The sequence below is a fragment of the Rana temporaria genome, chromosome 7, assembly GCF_905171775.1.
Source record: "Rana temporaria chromosome 7, aRanTem1.1, whole genome shotgun sequence".
Taxonomy (NCBI): domain Eukaryota; kingdom Metazoa; phylum Chordata; class Amphibia; order Anura; family Ranidae; genus Rana; species Rana temporaria.
The window spans coordinates 203,715,043-203,732,850 of NC_053495.1; the positions used below are offsets into that span (position 1 = coordinate 203,715,043).

At 46.4% G+C, this 17,808-nt stretch overlaps 1 protein-coding gene across 2 annotated transcripts in view; it reads left to right on the plus strand.

Moving 5' to 3' along the window:
* The window catches only part of PLPP3 (phospholipid phosphatase 3), a 102,552-nt gene that overhangs the window by 77,199 nt on the left and 7,545 nt on the right, over positions 1 to 17,808 (plus strand). For both annotated transcript variants that reach the window (XM_040360858.1, XM_040360857.1), the window contains exon 5: positions 4,815 to 4,991. In XM_040360858.1, coding sequence (XP_040216792.1) covers positions 4,815 to 4,991 — 177 coding nt within the window. The remainder of the gene's footprint in view (positions 1 to 4,814; positions 4,992 to 17,808) is intronic.

A 17,808-nucleotide genomic window follows, 5' to 3' on the forward strand; every position in this document is an offset into this window, starting at 1 on the left:
CTCTTTATTGTACTCACAGCTTCTTCAATTGGTTTGGATTTTTATGGTTCTGTCAAGTGCTTGGGAAGGGATTTTAGCTAAACCCGTTGCAAGTGTTCTTCTTGGGTTCTTGCACCCCAAAATGGCACCTGGAAGCCACGTACTCAGCTCATAACACAAGAGCTCTTGGCATTCCTTTACCTATGAACAATGTAGTAGCGGCTGATGGTATATTTTTTGGGGAGCGGCAAACAATGCACCCCGCCCCCCAGTGGGTTGGTCGGTCGGGTCACCCGCACCCCCCCACCCCTCGGTTGGTCGGTTACAAGCCCTAAATTTACCCCATCCATGGCGCGAGCAGTGCTTTGCTCTAGGCGATGGACGGTGGCTTCCCCTGCCTCTCTGCAATCTCGTCTTCCTCCTCGGCATCACAGCAGCCATGCATCTCCTCCCTCAGACTGCAGACTTTATTCTAGGCGTGGGCTATGTACAGGGTGCAGAATCCAGGCGTGTGCTATGTACAGGGTGCAGATTCCAGGCGTGTGCTATGTACAGGGTGCAGATTCCAGGCGTGTGCTACGTACAGGGTGCAGATTCTAGGCATGTGCTATGTACAGGGTGCAGATTCCAGGCGTGTGCTATGTATGTGTAGGGTGCAGATTCCAGGCGTGTGCTATGTACAGGGTGCAGAATCCAGGCGTGTGCTATGTACAGGGTGCAGAATCCAGGCATGTGCTATGTACAGGGTGCAGAATCCAGGCGTGTGCTATGTACAGGGTGCAGATTCCAGGCGTGTGCTATGTACAGGGTGCAGATTCCATGCGTGTGCTATGTACAGGGTGCAGATTCCAGGCGTGTGCTATGTACAGGGTGCAGATTTCCGGCGTGTACAACCCATGCGCACGCCCATGACGGACACCTTGCCGCCCCCCCTTGCCCCTACCTTCGGACGCCCATGGTTCCAGTGCTACATAGACATTCTTTTAAAAAACACTCTAAGTCAGTGGTCTCAAAACTGTGGGCCCGTGGGCCAGATGTGGCCCTTTGCTCGCCTTTATATGGCCATTGGGGCATATTCCTCCCGATGATATGAGACACTATTCTGCCAACTGACACCAACAATGAGCCACCATTTCTCCCACTGACACTAAAAATGGGGCGCTATTCCTCCCAATGACTCCAACAATGGGGCACTATTTCTTCCTATGATTCCTACAATGGGGCACTATCCCTCCCAATGATACCAACAATGGGACACTATTCCTCCCTATGATACCAACAATGAGGTACTATCCCTTCCACTAATATCAAATGTGGTGACGTTTACTCCCATCGATACCAGGAACATTTCCACTTCCGCTGGCCGCAGTCCAGCCCCCCAAAAATCTGAAGGGGCGATAAACCTGGCCCTTTGCTTGGAAAGTAGGGAGAACCCTGCCCTAGGTGACCGGTTCTCTTTACATCTTGCTCAGATTTGATATAAAATCGGTCACTGAAAAGCTCCTAAAGGCCGCCGAGTTTTTTACGGTAGTTTTTCTGGCTCGCAGATTTACAAGACGCTTATCAAGTTCAGGGAGGGCTCCCCTGACTTCCGCCTGCCCGACAAATCCTAAACAGACTTCCAGCCAGTAAATGTAATTTTGGCTAAATTAGGATCCCCGCCTGTGTAGGCGTCGGCATGTAAAGGAAGACTTAACGCCTCTCTATAGAAATAACATGCTGGCAAAAAAAAAAAAAAAAAATAGAACGTCAAGACGTGGAAAGGATTCATTTCTTCGAGACGCATTTGTTCTTTGTATTTTATAATCAGCTGAAGGAAAACAAAAGAGGAAACAAGGATAAATAATATCTTTCCTGCCTTTGTGCCTAATTGGGATCTGCTGCCTTGTATATATAAAAAGGAGGTGCCAATGAACAGCGCCCCTAGTGGAGAGAATGTTATGCAGCTGGCAGTTTGCTTGGCTTTACTATCTAAGCCCCCGTTCACACCTAGGCGTATATACGCCTGTAGTGCGACGCCGCTGCAGCCCCGAGACGCTGGAGGGATGATTTAACATGCACCTCTATGGAGATGGTTCACATCTCCACGCCGAAAGCCGAACGCCGTACGCCTGCCGCCTGAAAAAAAAGTCCCGGACCTTTTTTTCAGGCGGCTTTCGGCGTTCGGCATAGGAGATGTGAACCATCTCCATAGAGGGGGTGAGGCTGCATTCACAATCGCGGCGTTTTGTCGCCGCAAATCGCGGTACAAAACGCCGCAATTTGTCGCCGCAATTCGCGGGACAAAACGTCGCGATTTTGTACGCCTAGGTGTGAATGCAGCCTAATAATATATAGGGCTAGATTCAGATAGCCTGCCGTAACTTTGTGCGGGCGTAGCGTATCTCAGCTACGCTACGCCGCCGTAACTTAGCGAGGCTGGGGCTGGATTCACAAAGAACCTGCGTCCTAAGTTACGGCGGCGTATCGTAAATCTGCCGGCGTAAGCGCGGCGAATTCAAATTGTGAAGAGGTGGGCGTGTTTTATGTAAATAAAAACATGACCCAACGTAAATGACGTCTCTAACGAACGGCGCATGTGCCGTCCGTGAACGTATCCCAGTGCGCATGCTCCTAATCACGTCGCCAGTAGTCAATGCTTTCGACGTGAACGTAATTTACGCAAGGCCCTATTCGCGAACGACTTACTCAAACAACGCAAAATTAGACGCTGTCCCGTGGTCCATAATTAACATTGGATACTCCTCATATAGCAGGAGTAACCTTATGCCGGAAAAAGCCTTACGTAAACAACGACGGGCGCACGTACGTTCCTGAATCGGCGTATCTAGCTCATTTGCATATTCTACGCCTAAATCAACGGAAGCGCCACCTAGCGGCCAGCGTAAATATGCACCCTAAGATACGACGGCGTAAGAGACTTACGTCGGTCGTATCTTAGCAAAATTCCGGCATATCTTGCTTTCTGAATACAGTAAAAAGATACGCCGGCGCATCCTAGAAGTTACGCGGCGTATCAACAGATATGCCGACGTAACTTCTTACTGAATCTAGCCCATATTTTTTTGTCCTAAAGAAGACGAGCGTGTGGCTTGTCGAAACGTCAAAATAAAACTTCTTCACTGAGTGTTCACCTTTTAAGGCTTTATTGCTTTGTTTTGGAATATAACAGTTTAACCTTGGATTACAAGCATAATCCGTTCCAGGAGAATGCTTGTAATCCAAAGCGAGTTTCCCCATAGAAGTCAATGGAAACAAAGATAATTCGTTCCGCATTGACCTCTATGACATGCAATACCGCATGTGGCCAGAGGTGGGGGGCAGGGTGCCGGAGGTGGGGGGCAGGGTGCCGGAGAGCCTCGGAAATACTCAGGGACAGCTTGGTTGATCTCGGAAAGGCTTGGAAACACTTGGGAATGGAGTATTTCTGAGTGATTTTGAGTACGGTGGAACCTCAGTTTGCGAGTAACGCGGTTAACGAGCGTTTCGCAAAAGGAGCGCTGTGTATTTTTAAAAATCGTAACTCAGTTTGCGAGTGTTGTCTCGCAAAACGAGCACAATTCAGGCCCAAGCGGTGTGCAGTACCGTGTTTGGCCTGAGGTTGGGGGGGGCGCCGGAGCCGAGCCGAACGTCGCCAATTTCTGACTTGGCTTGCAAGTGTTATGGGGGCCTAATGGGGCCTGCAGTACTGCATTTGGCCTGAAGTGGGGGGTGGGCGCGGGAGCCGAATGACGCAGATCGGCGGCGTTCGGAAACGTCCGGAAAGGCCTGAGGACAGTTCGGCTGACCTCAACAAACCTTGAAAAGGAAGTCTTTCCGAGGTTTGTCGAGGTCAGCCAAACTGTCCTTGGGCCTTTCCAGCCGTTTCCAAGGCTCTCTGGCCCCCCCCCCCCCAACCTCTGGCCCCATGCGGTATTGCATGCCATTGAAGTCAATGCAGAAACAAATTATTTTCGTTTCCATTGACTTCAATGGGGAAACTCGCTTTGATATGCGAGTGCTTTTGATTACGAGCATTCTCCTGGAACGGATTATGCTCGTAATCCGAGGTTCCACTGTATTTCTGAACGGCTCCGAACCGTACGAATGTCACCGGCGCCCCCTCACCTCTGGCCAAATGCGGTACTGCGCACCCTTTTAGCTTGAATCCTTCTCGTCTTGTGAGACAACACTCGCAAACCGAGTCTGGATTTAAAAATAAAAAGTTGCTCGTCTTTCAAAGCAATTGTTAACCGCGTTACTCGTAAACCGAGGTTCCACTGTATATATATATATATATATATATATATAATATTATTGTACATGCATTGAATATACAGCAACGCCTTGGATTGCCAGCATTATTTATTTCAGAAACATGCTTGTAATGAAAAGCACTTGTATATCAAAGCGAATTTCCCCATAGGAAATAATGGAAACTCAGATGATTCGTTCCACAACCATTTATTCATAAGTCCTTCAGTTTATGGTAAATATAAAAATATTATAGCGATGTGATTGGTTGTGTCCATCCACAAATGGAAGCCTCCACACGGGGATTAGAAGCAAAATCCAGCAGGAGCTCCAGAGTATAAAAGAGAAGAGAGGCGCCTCTAAGTGTAGCAATAAGTTGTACCTTCATTAAATGTAACCATATTGCTACATTTAGAGGCGCCTCTCTTCTCTTTTATCCTCAGTTGTGACATTACGCTACTCTTATATCAAGACATCGCTTGTATATCAAGGCGAAATGTATTTAAAAAGATGTTGCTTGTCTTGCAAAAACGCTCTCAAACCAAGTTACTCTCAATCCAAGGTTTTACTCTAACAGAAAAAAAAATCTCTTTTCATTTCAGTTTTACCTCCAGTCGCGGTTTACGTGGCGAGGAGCCCGCCTCCTGCGTCCTCTCCTGCAGTTCACGCTGCTGATGATGGCGTTCTACACGGGGCTGTCCCGGGTCTCGGACCACAAGCACCACCCCTCGGACGTGCTGGCGGGATTCGTACAGGGAGCGCTGGTGGCGTACTGCATAGTAAGTAGGAAATGAGTCGTCCCCCCGGGACTGAAATTCCCATCAATATGAGAGCATGAAAGGAATTGTGGGCCTGTATGTGATGAGGGGAATCAGGGAGCCGTGACCCGGAGGTCTGAGACATGATCAGCCCTTTCTATTAATGCGAGAGGAAGGGGCGGGGCCCGGAGGGGGCGGAGCCGCTTCCATCAGGAATTTCACGGGTCAGCGGGACTCTCATCAAAGAGGGTTTGTTTTACTGCAACGGGGATTCAACAAGTTGGTGGAGGGCTTTGTTGTGTGTAGAGGTGAGTGACAGCGAGCTGCACCCTACTCCGAGCTGCTGGAGGACTCTGCCCCTTCCTCTGCTCTCCTCTCCTAAAATACTCTGCTGGAGGTCTCTGCCCCTTCCTCTGCTCTCCTCTCCTGAAATACTCTGCTGGAGGACTCTGCTCCTTCCTCTATAACGCTCCTCTTCTGAAATACTCTGCTGGAGGACTCTGCCCCTTCCTCTATAACTCTCCTCTTCTGAAATACTCTGCTGGAGGACTCTGCCCCTTCCTCTGCTCTCCTCTCCTAAAATACTCTGCTGGAGGACTCTGCTCATTCCTCTGCTCTCCTCTCCTGAAATACTCTGCTGGAGGACTCTGCTCCTTCCTCTATAACTCTCCTCTTCTGAAATACTCTGCTGGAGGACTCTGCCCCTTCCTCTGCTCTCCTCTCCTAAAATACTCTGCTGGAGGACTCTGCTCATTCCTCTGCTCTCCTCTCCTGAAATACTCTGCTGGAGGACTCTGCTCCTTCCTCTATAACTCTCCTCTTCTGAAATACTCTGCTGGAGGACTCTGCCCCTTCCTCTGCTCTCCTCTCCTAAAATACTCTGCTGGAGGACTCTGTGCCTTCCTTTAGCTCTCCTCTCCTAAAATACTCTTCTGAATGACTCTTCTTCATCTATCAAACTCTGATCTCCTGAAATACTCTGCTGGAGGACTCTACTCCTTCCTCTATATCTCTCCTCTCTTGAAATACTCTGCACTGCTGGAGGACTCTGCCCCTTCCTCTACTCTCCTCTCCTACAATACTCTTCTGGAGTACTCTGTGCCTTCCTTTAGCTCTCCTCTCCTAAAATACTCTTCTGAATGACTCTTCTTCATCTATCAAACTCTGATCTCCTGAAATACTCTGCTGGAGGACTCTACTCCTTCCTCTATATCTCTCCTCTCCTGAAATACTCTGCTGGAGGACTCTGCTCCTTCCTCTATAACTCTCCTCTCCTGAAATACTCTGCTCTGCTGGAGGACTCTGCTCCTTCCTCTATAACTCTTCTCTCCTAAAATACTTTTCTGGATGACTCTGCTCCTTACTCTATCTACTCTCCTTTCCTTAAATACGCTGTTCAGCTGGAGGACTCTGCTCCTTCCTCTATAACTCTCCTCTCCTGAAATACTCTGCTGGAGGACTCTGCTCCTTCCTCTATAACTCTCCTCTCCGGAAATACTCTGCTCTGCTGGAGGACTCTGCTCCTTCCTCTATAACTCTCCTCTCCTGAAATACTCTGCTCTGCTGGAGGACTCCATCTAAGTTGGAAAACAAGCCCGTATTTGTGACAAGTGTCGGCAATGAATGTAAAGGCTGCAGATTCCGGCGTTATGGGTCACACTCTCTCTCTTGTTGCACTGGAGAGAATCGTTCCCACCGCAGAGATGTCATGATGATATGACCGGGCAAGGCTCTTTATTTTTTGTACCAGTGCATATGGCCAACCAGATGGTTCTGCCATTACCACATGGGTCAGGTTACCTCTCCTCCTTGACTTTTGACATAATGTAATGATCAGCTGTCTGCTAGGATGAGAGGATGGAAACTTTCATTTGTTACAAGCAATCCAAACACAATGTAAGAAATCATACAAATAGAATGTAACATATACAAATACAATGTAACAAATCATACAAATAGAATGTAAGAAATCCTATAAATACAATGTATCAAATCCTATAAATACAATGTAAGAAATCATACAAATAGAAGTAACAAATCATACAAACACAATGTAAGAAATCCTATAAATACAATGTAAGAAATCATACTAAAACAATGGGCCAGATTCACAGATATCTGCGGCGGCGTAACGTATCGTCTTCACGTTACACCGCCGCAAGTTTTCAGCGCAAGTGCCTGATTCACCAAGCACTTGCGTGTAAACTTGCGGTGGTGTAACGTAAAGCCGTCCGGCGCAAGCCCGCCTAATTCAAATGGGGCGTGTACCATTTAAATTAGGCGAGTTCCCGCGCCGAAAGTACTAGGCATGCTCCGTTTTGAAATTTCCCGCCGTGCTTTGCGCGAAATGACGTCGCCCCCGACATAATGTTTTGAATGGCGACGTGCGTAACGTACTTTCGTATTCCCGGACGACTTACCCAAAAAAATAAATAAATTGAAATTCGACGCGGGAACGACGGGCATACTTTAACATGGGCTGTCTATTGTTACACCACCTCAATAGCAGCCGTAACTTTGCGACGCGAAAAGACGACTAGCGGCGACGTAACGAACGTGCGTACCTTCGTGGATCGCCGTAAACAGCTAATTTGCATACCCGACGCTGGAAAACGACGCGAACTCCACCCAGCGGCGGCCGAAGTATTGCATCCTAAGATCCGAAGGCGTACGAAGCCGTACGCCTGTCGGATCTTAGCCAAATGCCGTCGTATCTTTGTTTGTGAATTACAAATAAAGATACGATGCGGCAAATTTGAAAGTACGCCGGAGTATCAGCAGATACTCCGGCGTACTTAGTCTGTGAATCTGGCCCAATGTATCAAATCCTATAAATAAAATATAATAAATCATACAAATACAATGTAACAAATAATACAAATATAATGTAAGAAATAATACAAATACATTATAAGAAATAATACAAATAGAATGTAAGAAATAATACAAATACAATGTAAGAAATAATACAAATATAATATAAGAAATAATACAAATATAATATAAGAAATAATACAAATACAATGTAAGAAATAATACGAATACAATGTAAGAAATAATACAAATATAATAAAAGAAATAATACAAATATAATAAAAGAAATAATACAAATATAATAAAAGAAATAATACAAATATAATAAAAGAAATAATACAAATATAATAAAAGAAATAATACAAATATAATAAAAGAAATAATACAAATATAATAAAAGAAATAATACAAATATAATAAAAGAAATAATACAAATATAATAAAAGAAATAATACAAATATAATAAAAGAAATAATACAAATATAATAAAAGAAATAATACAAATATAATAAAAGAAATAATACAAATATAATAAAAGAAATAATACAAATATAATAAAAGAAATAATACAAATATAATAAAAGAAATAATACAAATATAATAAAAGAAATAATACAAATATAATAAAAGAAATAATACAAATATAATAAAAGAAATAATACAAATATAATAAAAGAAATAATACAAATATAATAAAAGAAATAATACAAATACAATATAAGAAATAATACAAATATAATATAAGAAATAATACAAATATAATATAAGAAATAATACAAATACATTATAAGAAATAATACGAATACAATGTAAGAAATAATACAAATATAATATAAGAAATAATACAAATATAATGTAAGAAATAATACAAATACATTATAAGAAATAATACAAATACAATGTAACAGACCATAAATGACATAAAATATGAACACGACAAACATAAACAATGATCCCCATTCCCTACATCCAAGTCTCGGCGTCCATTCCTTAGGAGGTGAAGTCGCCAGCGGGCGGTTTTTCCCGGCGCAGACGCTTTGCTCGCCACCCTGGGAACCTCCGCCAGCTCGTTTCCATTGATTGGAGATTTGCACAAATCAGGTTACCGTGATTACCGGACACTGTGACACACCCCTCCTTCCATCTGGGGGCGGGAGACATAGGAAGCAGCTGTGACAGGAGGATCCGCTTCGGAGACCAGCTGGCTCCAAGTGCATCGGCATCGGTATCGGCATAGATCTGTGTATACGAGCCGGCACTCAGCATCTCACGGCGATCTACAGGCGTCTACTCGACGGGTACATCCCTTAATCACCAGAGGATTGAGCTAAAACCTGTGCTAGCAGCCGGGAGGACAGTGGTTCAACTCTAACAGCAAGCCGCACACCCGGTAAGCCCGTTCCAATTGAATTTTGATACGGTGATTGCCTGACAGATGCAGATTGGCCCACCCAGAAATTAACACACAAGTTTTGTATGTGCTATTGGGAACTCCCGTGACCATCATGCCTTGCCGTGCCTTTCTTGCAATATACTAATTATGAGAGCAGGATCTCCAATGGACATTATCAGTCTGATGCAAATACTTTGTTGAAAAAATAGCAGAAGTTACTGCCTCTCTTTCCTCGAAACCCTGAACTTTTCTTATTGGTGGACTGACATTTCCCCATAAAGGATAGAATCCACCAGATTGCTGGACTTTGATTATGTCGATCAGACAAAATAGGAATTCATATACATATGAGTTGTGAACTCCAGGTTCAGGGCCTTTTCAGCACAACCTGCTTCCCCCTCCCCGCAGTGTCACTCCTGTGGTTTTTTCACTAATATCAGGTCTACTACTAACACATGTTTACAGATCGCATAGATCGGGGTTCCTGCCCCCAGTGAACTACCACAGAAGTCACACCACAGCATCCGGATTGCCTGGGTTTATGTTATATGTTTGTTAGTTGTCTTTATGTTTGTGAGTCATATTAGCTATACCGCTCACGCGGCAGCATACCATTCAAAGCACTTGTTCTGCCACGCGGTTTAGCATACACCGCAGACTAATTTTTAATTTTTATTGATGTTTTGTAGATACTAATAAATCATTTATACATTTGTATCAACTGAGTATAGTCCTTCATTTGCCTATAGTAACCTCTTTTCTGGGGTTAGCCTAGTTTTCTAGGGCTTTCACCCAGATTCTTTTTGTATTTTGACTAGTAGTTTTGGTTACGGCAAATACCCTCTCATTTGGGGGAGCGTCTTCTCAGAATAGCACATATCTCACATCATTGGTTGTCATATGGGACACTTCTCTCTTTTTCTTGTTTCTTACCGTGATTGCAGCTTAGAGCCGCTCTTCTTGTTCTCATGCAATTTGCACGTCTTGCCAGACGGCCGTCTCTGGAAACCCAACCCAGACATGTGTTCTCTCTTAATTCGGGAACCTCGTGGAAAAAGCGAGCGGCTAATCAAGCCGCGCCTCCCGTATTATCAGAAAACTGCGGCCAGAAGTCACCAAAAGAAAAACAAGGCAGAAGAATGCGAAAGATTACACGATATTATCTGAGAATGTTTAGTGTCAGGGTTAAAGAGGGCCTGTCAGTGAGAAATCCGTGACGTGCCGCAGTGTACAGCTACGAAGAAATCCACCCTTGACCCCCAGTGACTCTGCCTAGGCTGCGATGATTCCACCAGTCTGCTGCAGGCAGGATGAGGCATTTCCTCAGTCTCCCCTCCCCTAGTGATCACTCAGGGCCAGATTCTCGTACATATCCGGCGGCGTAACGTATCTTGTTTACGTTACTCCGCCGCAAGTTTAACGGGCAAGTGCCTGATTCCCAAACCACTTACCTTTAAACTTGCGGCGGCGTCGCTTAAAGTCCACCCGCGGAAGCACTCCTAATTCAAATGATCCTGGTAGGGGGTGTAGATCATTTAAATTAGGCGCGCCCCCGCGCCGATCGTACTGCGCATGCTCCGTCGGGTAAATTACCCGACGTGCATTGCGCTAAATGACGTCGCACGGACGTCATTTGTTTTGACGGTAACGTAAATGGCGTCCAGCGCCATTCACAGACGACTTACGCAAACGACGTTAAGTTTTGAAATTGCGACGCGGGAACGACGGCCATACTTAACATTGAGTACGCCACCTAGGGGGCATGTTTATCTTTACGCCGCGTATCGCTTACGGAAACGACGTAAAAACACTACGACGGGCAAGCGTACGTTCGTGAATTGGCGTGACTAGTCATTTGCATATTCTACGCTGACCGCAAAGGAAACGCCACCTAGCGGTCAGCGTAGATATTGCAGCCTAATATACAACGGCGCTGGCCGTCGTATCTTAGGCATGTTTAAGTGTATCTCAGTTTGAGAATACACTTAAACATAGGACGGCCTTAGAATCGGACTTACGTCGGCGTATCTGCTGATACGCTGGCGTAATTCTATGTGAATCTGGCCCTCAGACTGTACACTGTACTTTTTAATATTGAAAAGCCCTCCTTGAGCCCCAGTGACTTTGCCTAGGCTGCGATGAGCCCCCCCCCCCCCCCCCCATACACTGTACAGGCATTATTAATGGCTACATTTGTGTGTCGCAATATTATTCTGACAGCCATTGCGACGCAGGTGGCCCGCCATGCCGGCTCAGTGAGACCCGTCATAGCCGTATTCATGCTGCAAAATCCTCCCGGACAAGGACAGGAGAAAAGTGTTTTTCCAGGCGCCCTCGGCCCGTTCCTAGAGGAAACAGCTGGACTGTCAGAGCCCATAACTTCTATTGTGTTCTGTCCCAACCGCGCTACGGCCCCCCCGGGAGACACCGCGGCCTTCCCTCCAGGACCATAAAGATCAGCCGGGGCCCCGGGCCCTTACTATTGTTAGATGGCCGTGGTATAAGCAAGGACAACTAACAATGAGCCACTATTCCTCCCACTGACACCAATGATGGGGCACTATTCCTCCCACTGACACCAACAATGGGGCAATATTCCTCCCACTGACACCAACAATGAGCCACTATTCCTCCCACTGACACCAACAATGCGGCACTATTCCTCCCACTGACACCAACAATGCGGCACTATTCCTCCCACTGACACCAATGATGGGACACTATACCTCCCACTGACACCAATGATGGGACACTATTTCTCCCACTGACACCACCAATGGGGCACTAATCCTCCAAATGACACCAACAATGCGGCACTATTCCTCCCACTGATACCAACATTAGGGCATAATTCCTTCCATTGATACCAATGATGGGACACTATTCCTCCAATGACACCAACAATGGGACATAATTCCTTTCGCTAACACCAACAATGAGCCACTATTCTTCCCACTGACACCAACAGTACGGCACTATTCCTCCCACTGACACCAACAATGGGGCATAATTCCTTCCATTGACACCAATGATGGAGCACTATTACTCCAAATGACACCAACAATGGGGCACTCTTCCTCTCACTGATACCAACAATGGGTCATCGTTCCTTCCATTGATATCAATGATGAGCCACTATTTCTCCCACTGACTCCAACGATGGGGCAGAATTATTTCCAGTGACACCAACAATGGGGCCTAATTCCTTCCATTGACACCAATGATGGAGCACTATTCCTCCAAATGATACCAACAATAGGGCACTATTCCTCCCACTGATACCAACAATGGGGCATAATTCCTTCCAGTGATACCAACAATGGGGCATATTTCCTTGCATTGATATCAATGATGAGCCACGATTCCTCCCACTGATGTCTTTGTATTTTCTATTCCTCCGAATGACACCAACAATGGGGCACTATTCCTCCAAATGACACCAACAATGAGGGGAACTATTCCTCCCACTGACACCAACAATACGGCACTATTTCTCCCACTGACACCAACAATGGGGCATAATTCCTTCCATTGACACCAATGATGGAGCACTATTCCTCCAAATGATACCAACAACAGGGCACTATTCCTCCCACTGATACCAACAATAGGGCACTATTGCTCCCACTGATACCAACAATGGGGCATAATTCCTTCCATTGACACCAACAATGGGGCACTATTCCTCCAAATGATACCAACAATGGAGCACTCTTCCTCTCACTGATACCAACAATAGAGCACTATTCCTCCAAATGATACCAACAATAGGGCACTATTCCTCCCACTGATACCAACAATGGGGCATAATTCTTTCCAGTGACACCAACAATGGGGCACTATTTCTCCAACTGACACCAAAGAGAGAACATTGTTCACTCCCACTGGATGCCAAGGCATTTTCTTCTCCCATTGGCCATAGTCCGGCCCCCCTAAAGTCTGGAGGACGGTAAACTGGCCCTTGGTGTAGAAAGTTTGGAGACCCCGGCCCTAGACTAAGCATTTAACCCTTCGCAGTGCAGCTCCAGTACAAAGAGGGGGGATTCCAAATTTCCCAGATTTGGGCTTTAATTATAACAAATGTCGAAGTCGCGTTTCCAGCAGCTTGAAAAATTGGTGCCCCTTTAACAGCAACCAATGGCCCGGATTCAGGTACAATTGCGCATTATTTACGGAGGCGCAGGGCAACGTTCTTGCCCTGCGCCCCCGCAAATTTGCTCCGCTGCCCTTGATTCACGGAGCAGAAGCTCCGTAAATTGCGCAGGCGCGCCGGCAAAATGCCCTGCGCAAGAGCACGCAATTTAAACGATCCCGTAGGGGGCGGGAATCCTTTAAATTAGGCGTGTTCCCGCGCCGATCGTAGTGCGCATGCTCCGTCGGGAAACTTTCCCGACATGCATTGCGGCAAATGACGTCGCAAGGACGTCATTTGCTTCAAAGTGAACGTGAATGGCGTCCAGCGCCATTCACGAATCACTTACGCAAACAACGCAAAATTCAAATTTCGCGACGCGGGAACGACGGGTATACGTAACATGGGCTGCCCCATTAGCAGGGGCAGCCTTGCGCGAAAACCGCCGTACGTAAACGACGTAAATTGCGTACGCAGGGCTCGCGCAACGTTGTGAATCGGTGTTGGTATGCAATTTGCATACTATACACTGAGCACAACGTGAACGCCACCTAGCGTCCACCGCAAGAATGCAGCCTAAGATATGCGGGCATAAGAGCCTTATGCCGCGCAGATCTTAGGCTGCAGTCGGCGTTACGATGTTCCTGAATCAGGAGCACTCGTTACGCCGGGGCAAGTAAGCAATTGCGCTGTGTAACCTATGGTTACACAGGCGCAATTGCTTCTTGAATCTACCCCAATGTTTCCATGATTCGATTCCATAGTGCTTGAAAAGCAGGCGGTGAACGGAGCGCGACCCTTGTGTGCCTGAGTACTGACACGTTATTGTTGGGGGTGAGCTGACGCCGCGCCTGCGGAGGGCCAGTGTGTGTTTAGAAGGACTGCTGGTGTCATGCCACAGATATGTGCGGGGCAGAGGGGGGTCACACACAAGAACAGAACACAATGCGGGATGATGTCATTCTTCCGCCACATCCATGCCCTCTGCCTTTTCCTGGCGCTGCGTCATCCTGGCCTGCACAACATACGGCGGCGGTTTGTGCCGCCATGAAACCGCCTTCTATTGTAGAGGAAGTGGACATCATCCTCACCACAATTACTAAGCAGGATATGACTGCGCGATGATACAAATACTACGGAATCGTGTAGGGCAACAATGTAAAGAGCGATGGGGGGGGGGGGGGGGGGCGATTTCCATTCATTCCTAGATATCTTCTATTTATGTGGTTTGTGGTCGGCTGTTCTTGGCTACCAACCTTTGCCCGCTCGTTGCCCCGTGCTTAGCGAATGACCCCTGCTTGTCCTCCACAGTGGGCTTAGAGAGAAGCTGGGTCTGTATTCAAATTCTTTCATAAGTAAGCCAAGCAGGTTGGCCCAAAACATTTGTGTATGATGGCATCCCTATATTGAGTAGTCCCTGTGAAGTTGGAGGTTGGCCAGCTCTGGTGTTGGGCAGCCATGTGCCGAAGAGGTACCATTGGTGATGGCATCCCTTTAAATGAGTGTCTGTGTGCAAATGACTCTTGTTGGATCAAATGGAGAGCCATTAAGGGACTACAGGTACCAGGTGTGACAGTGTATGTTGGGGTTTGTAGTCCCTCTGAAGCTGGAGGTTGGCCCATCTATGGTGTTGGGCAGCCATGCACCAAAGCAGTACCATTGGTATGATGGCATCCTTTAAATGAGTGTCTGTGTGCATATGACCCCGGTTGTTGGATTAAATGAAGAGCCATAGAGCGACTACAGGTACCAGGGTGTGACAATGCATGTTGGGTTTTGTAGTGCCTGTGAAGCTGGAGGTTGGCCAGCTATAGTGTTGGGCAGCCATGTGCCGAGGAGGTACCATTGGTATGATGGCATCCCTTTAAATGAGTGTCTGTGTGCAAATGACTCTTGTTGGATCAAATGGAGAGCCATTAAGGGACTACAGGTACCAGGTGTGACAATGCATGTTGGGTTTTGTAGTCCCTCTGAAGCTGGAGGTTGGCCAGCTATGGTGTTGGGCGGCCATGCACCGAAGCAGTACCATTGGTACAACGGAATCCCTTTAAATGAGTGTCTGTGTGCAAATGACCCCTGTTGTTGGGTTAAATGGAGAGCCATAGAACGACTACAAGTGGCCCCGGGTGTGACATTAAATGCTGGGAATTGTAGTCCCTCTGAAGCTAAAGGTTGGCCAGCTATAGTGTTGGGCGGCCATGCCCCAAGGCGGTACCATTGGTACGATGGCATCCCATTTAATGAGTGTATATGTGCAAATTTATCATGTTGTTGGGTTAAATGGAGAGCCATAGAGCGACTACAGGTGTCAGGGCGTGACAACCAAAGCTACTGCCTTGGCACATGGCCACCCAACACTGCAGCTGGCAGATCTCCAGCTTCAGACCCCCTTCATGCGTTGTCACTGGCAACGCATGCTGGGGCTCTGAAGCTGGAGTTCTGCCAGCTGCAGTGTTGGGTGTCCATGCGTACCTTGGTACAATGCCATCCCTTTTAATGAGTTTTTCTTGCATTTTGCCTTTTTTTTTTGGGCTGATATGAAAGTATCAGAGTTCTGTTCATGGAGTGCAATTTTAATGCGACTTTAATGCTACTTGAGTGCCAGCGAGTGTAAAGTCGCATGGAAGTCGCACTTCATGAACAGAACTGTCAAACTTTTCTATTAGCCAAAAAAGAAAATAAGCAAAGCGCATAAAAAAAAAAACACTTTAAAAATACATATTCAAAAACGCACCGCAAACACGCATCAACCGAGGCCTGCATAGATGTGAACCTAGCCTTAGTGCATTGGGGTGAATAGCACCACGACGCATATAACACGCATCACTGCAACACAAAGATATATAAATGGGACCTAATAATACATTGTGGCTGTTATAAAAAAAAAGACAAAAAATTTGCTGTGAACTTTTAACTTTTTAAAACATATAACTTGTGCCCGTTTCACCTCCTAAAATATGTAAAGCAGCAGAAGAGATCGGCGTTTGACAGATCGGAGGCCCAATAATGAGTGCACATTCCTAGCCCAAATCTGCAGTTTATTTTTTGGGTGGGGATCTCATTTTTCAGGAAATGGACCAAACCCAACGTAGAAAAAAAAAAAAGAAAAAGTGTTTCCCCCCTTCTTCTGCCATTCCACCATTCATTGTGTGACCCAGATGAGGCTGAGGACTATTTAGCAGCAGCAAATCCCGGCCCAGCAGAGGTTGGATTTCACGGGAGCTGCCAGTGTTTGTCTAACCTCCAGCCATAGCCAAACACGGCCCAGCTGCATGGAGGAGGCAAAGGGCAGACTATTAGTAACTTAACAATTTCAGGCCTGTCACTCCGAAATTCCAGGTGAACCTTAAAAGGGGATTTCTTGAGAGGCGCCTCTGTCTTCCCTGCATACCTTAATTGTTTCAGCCTGTAAACTGAAGGACTGAATCAACTCCTGGAGCTCCAGGATTTCCAGGCTTCCTCCCGAAAAAAGATACGTTTCCAAAAAGGACAGCGACGCATAGTACCCAGAATCTATCCTTCACTGGTCTGATAGATATATATTACAGCACATTGTATGCTGCAGCCTATCCATTCACTAGAGACCGGTGACATCACTGAGAATGCAGCCTATCCATTCACTAGAGAGCGATGACATCACTGAGAATGCAGCCTATCCATTCACTGGAGACCGGTGACATCACTGAGAATGCAGCCTATCCATTCACTGGAGACCGGTGACATCACTGAGAATGCAACCTATCCATTCACTAGAGACCGGTGACATCACTGAGAATGCAGCCTATCCATTCACTAGAGACCGGTGACATCACTGAGAATGCAGCCTATCCATTCACTAGAGACCAGTGACATCACTGAGAATGCAGCCTATCCATTCACTAGAGACCGGTGACATCACTGAGAATGCAGCCTATCCATTCACTAGAGACCAGTGACCTCACTGAGAATGCAGCCTATCCATTCACTAGAGACCGGTGACATCACTGAGAATGCAGCCTATCCATTCACTAGAGACCGGTGACATCACTGAGAATGCAGCTTATACATTCTCTAGAGACCGGTGACATCACTGAGAATGCAGCCTATCCATTCACTAGAGAGCGGTGACATCACTGAGAATGCAGCCTATCCATTCACTAGAGACCGGTGACATCACTGAGAATGCAGCCTATCCATTCACTAGAGACCGGTGACATCACTGAGAATGCAGCCTATCCATTCACTAGAGAGCGGTGACATCACTGAGAATGCAGCCTATCCATTCACTAGAGACCGGTGACATCACTGAGAATGCAGCCTGTCCATTCACTAGAGACCGGTGACATCACTGAGAATGCAGCCTATCCATTCACTAGAGAGCGGTGACATCAGATAATAAATATTCTAATAATGCAAAGCTTATGGTGTCTCTATGTGTTAAAAAATCTGTGATCTGATTGTGATATGACTGATTGCATTGTAGGGAATACTGTGGAACCTTGGTTTATGAGTAAAACGGT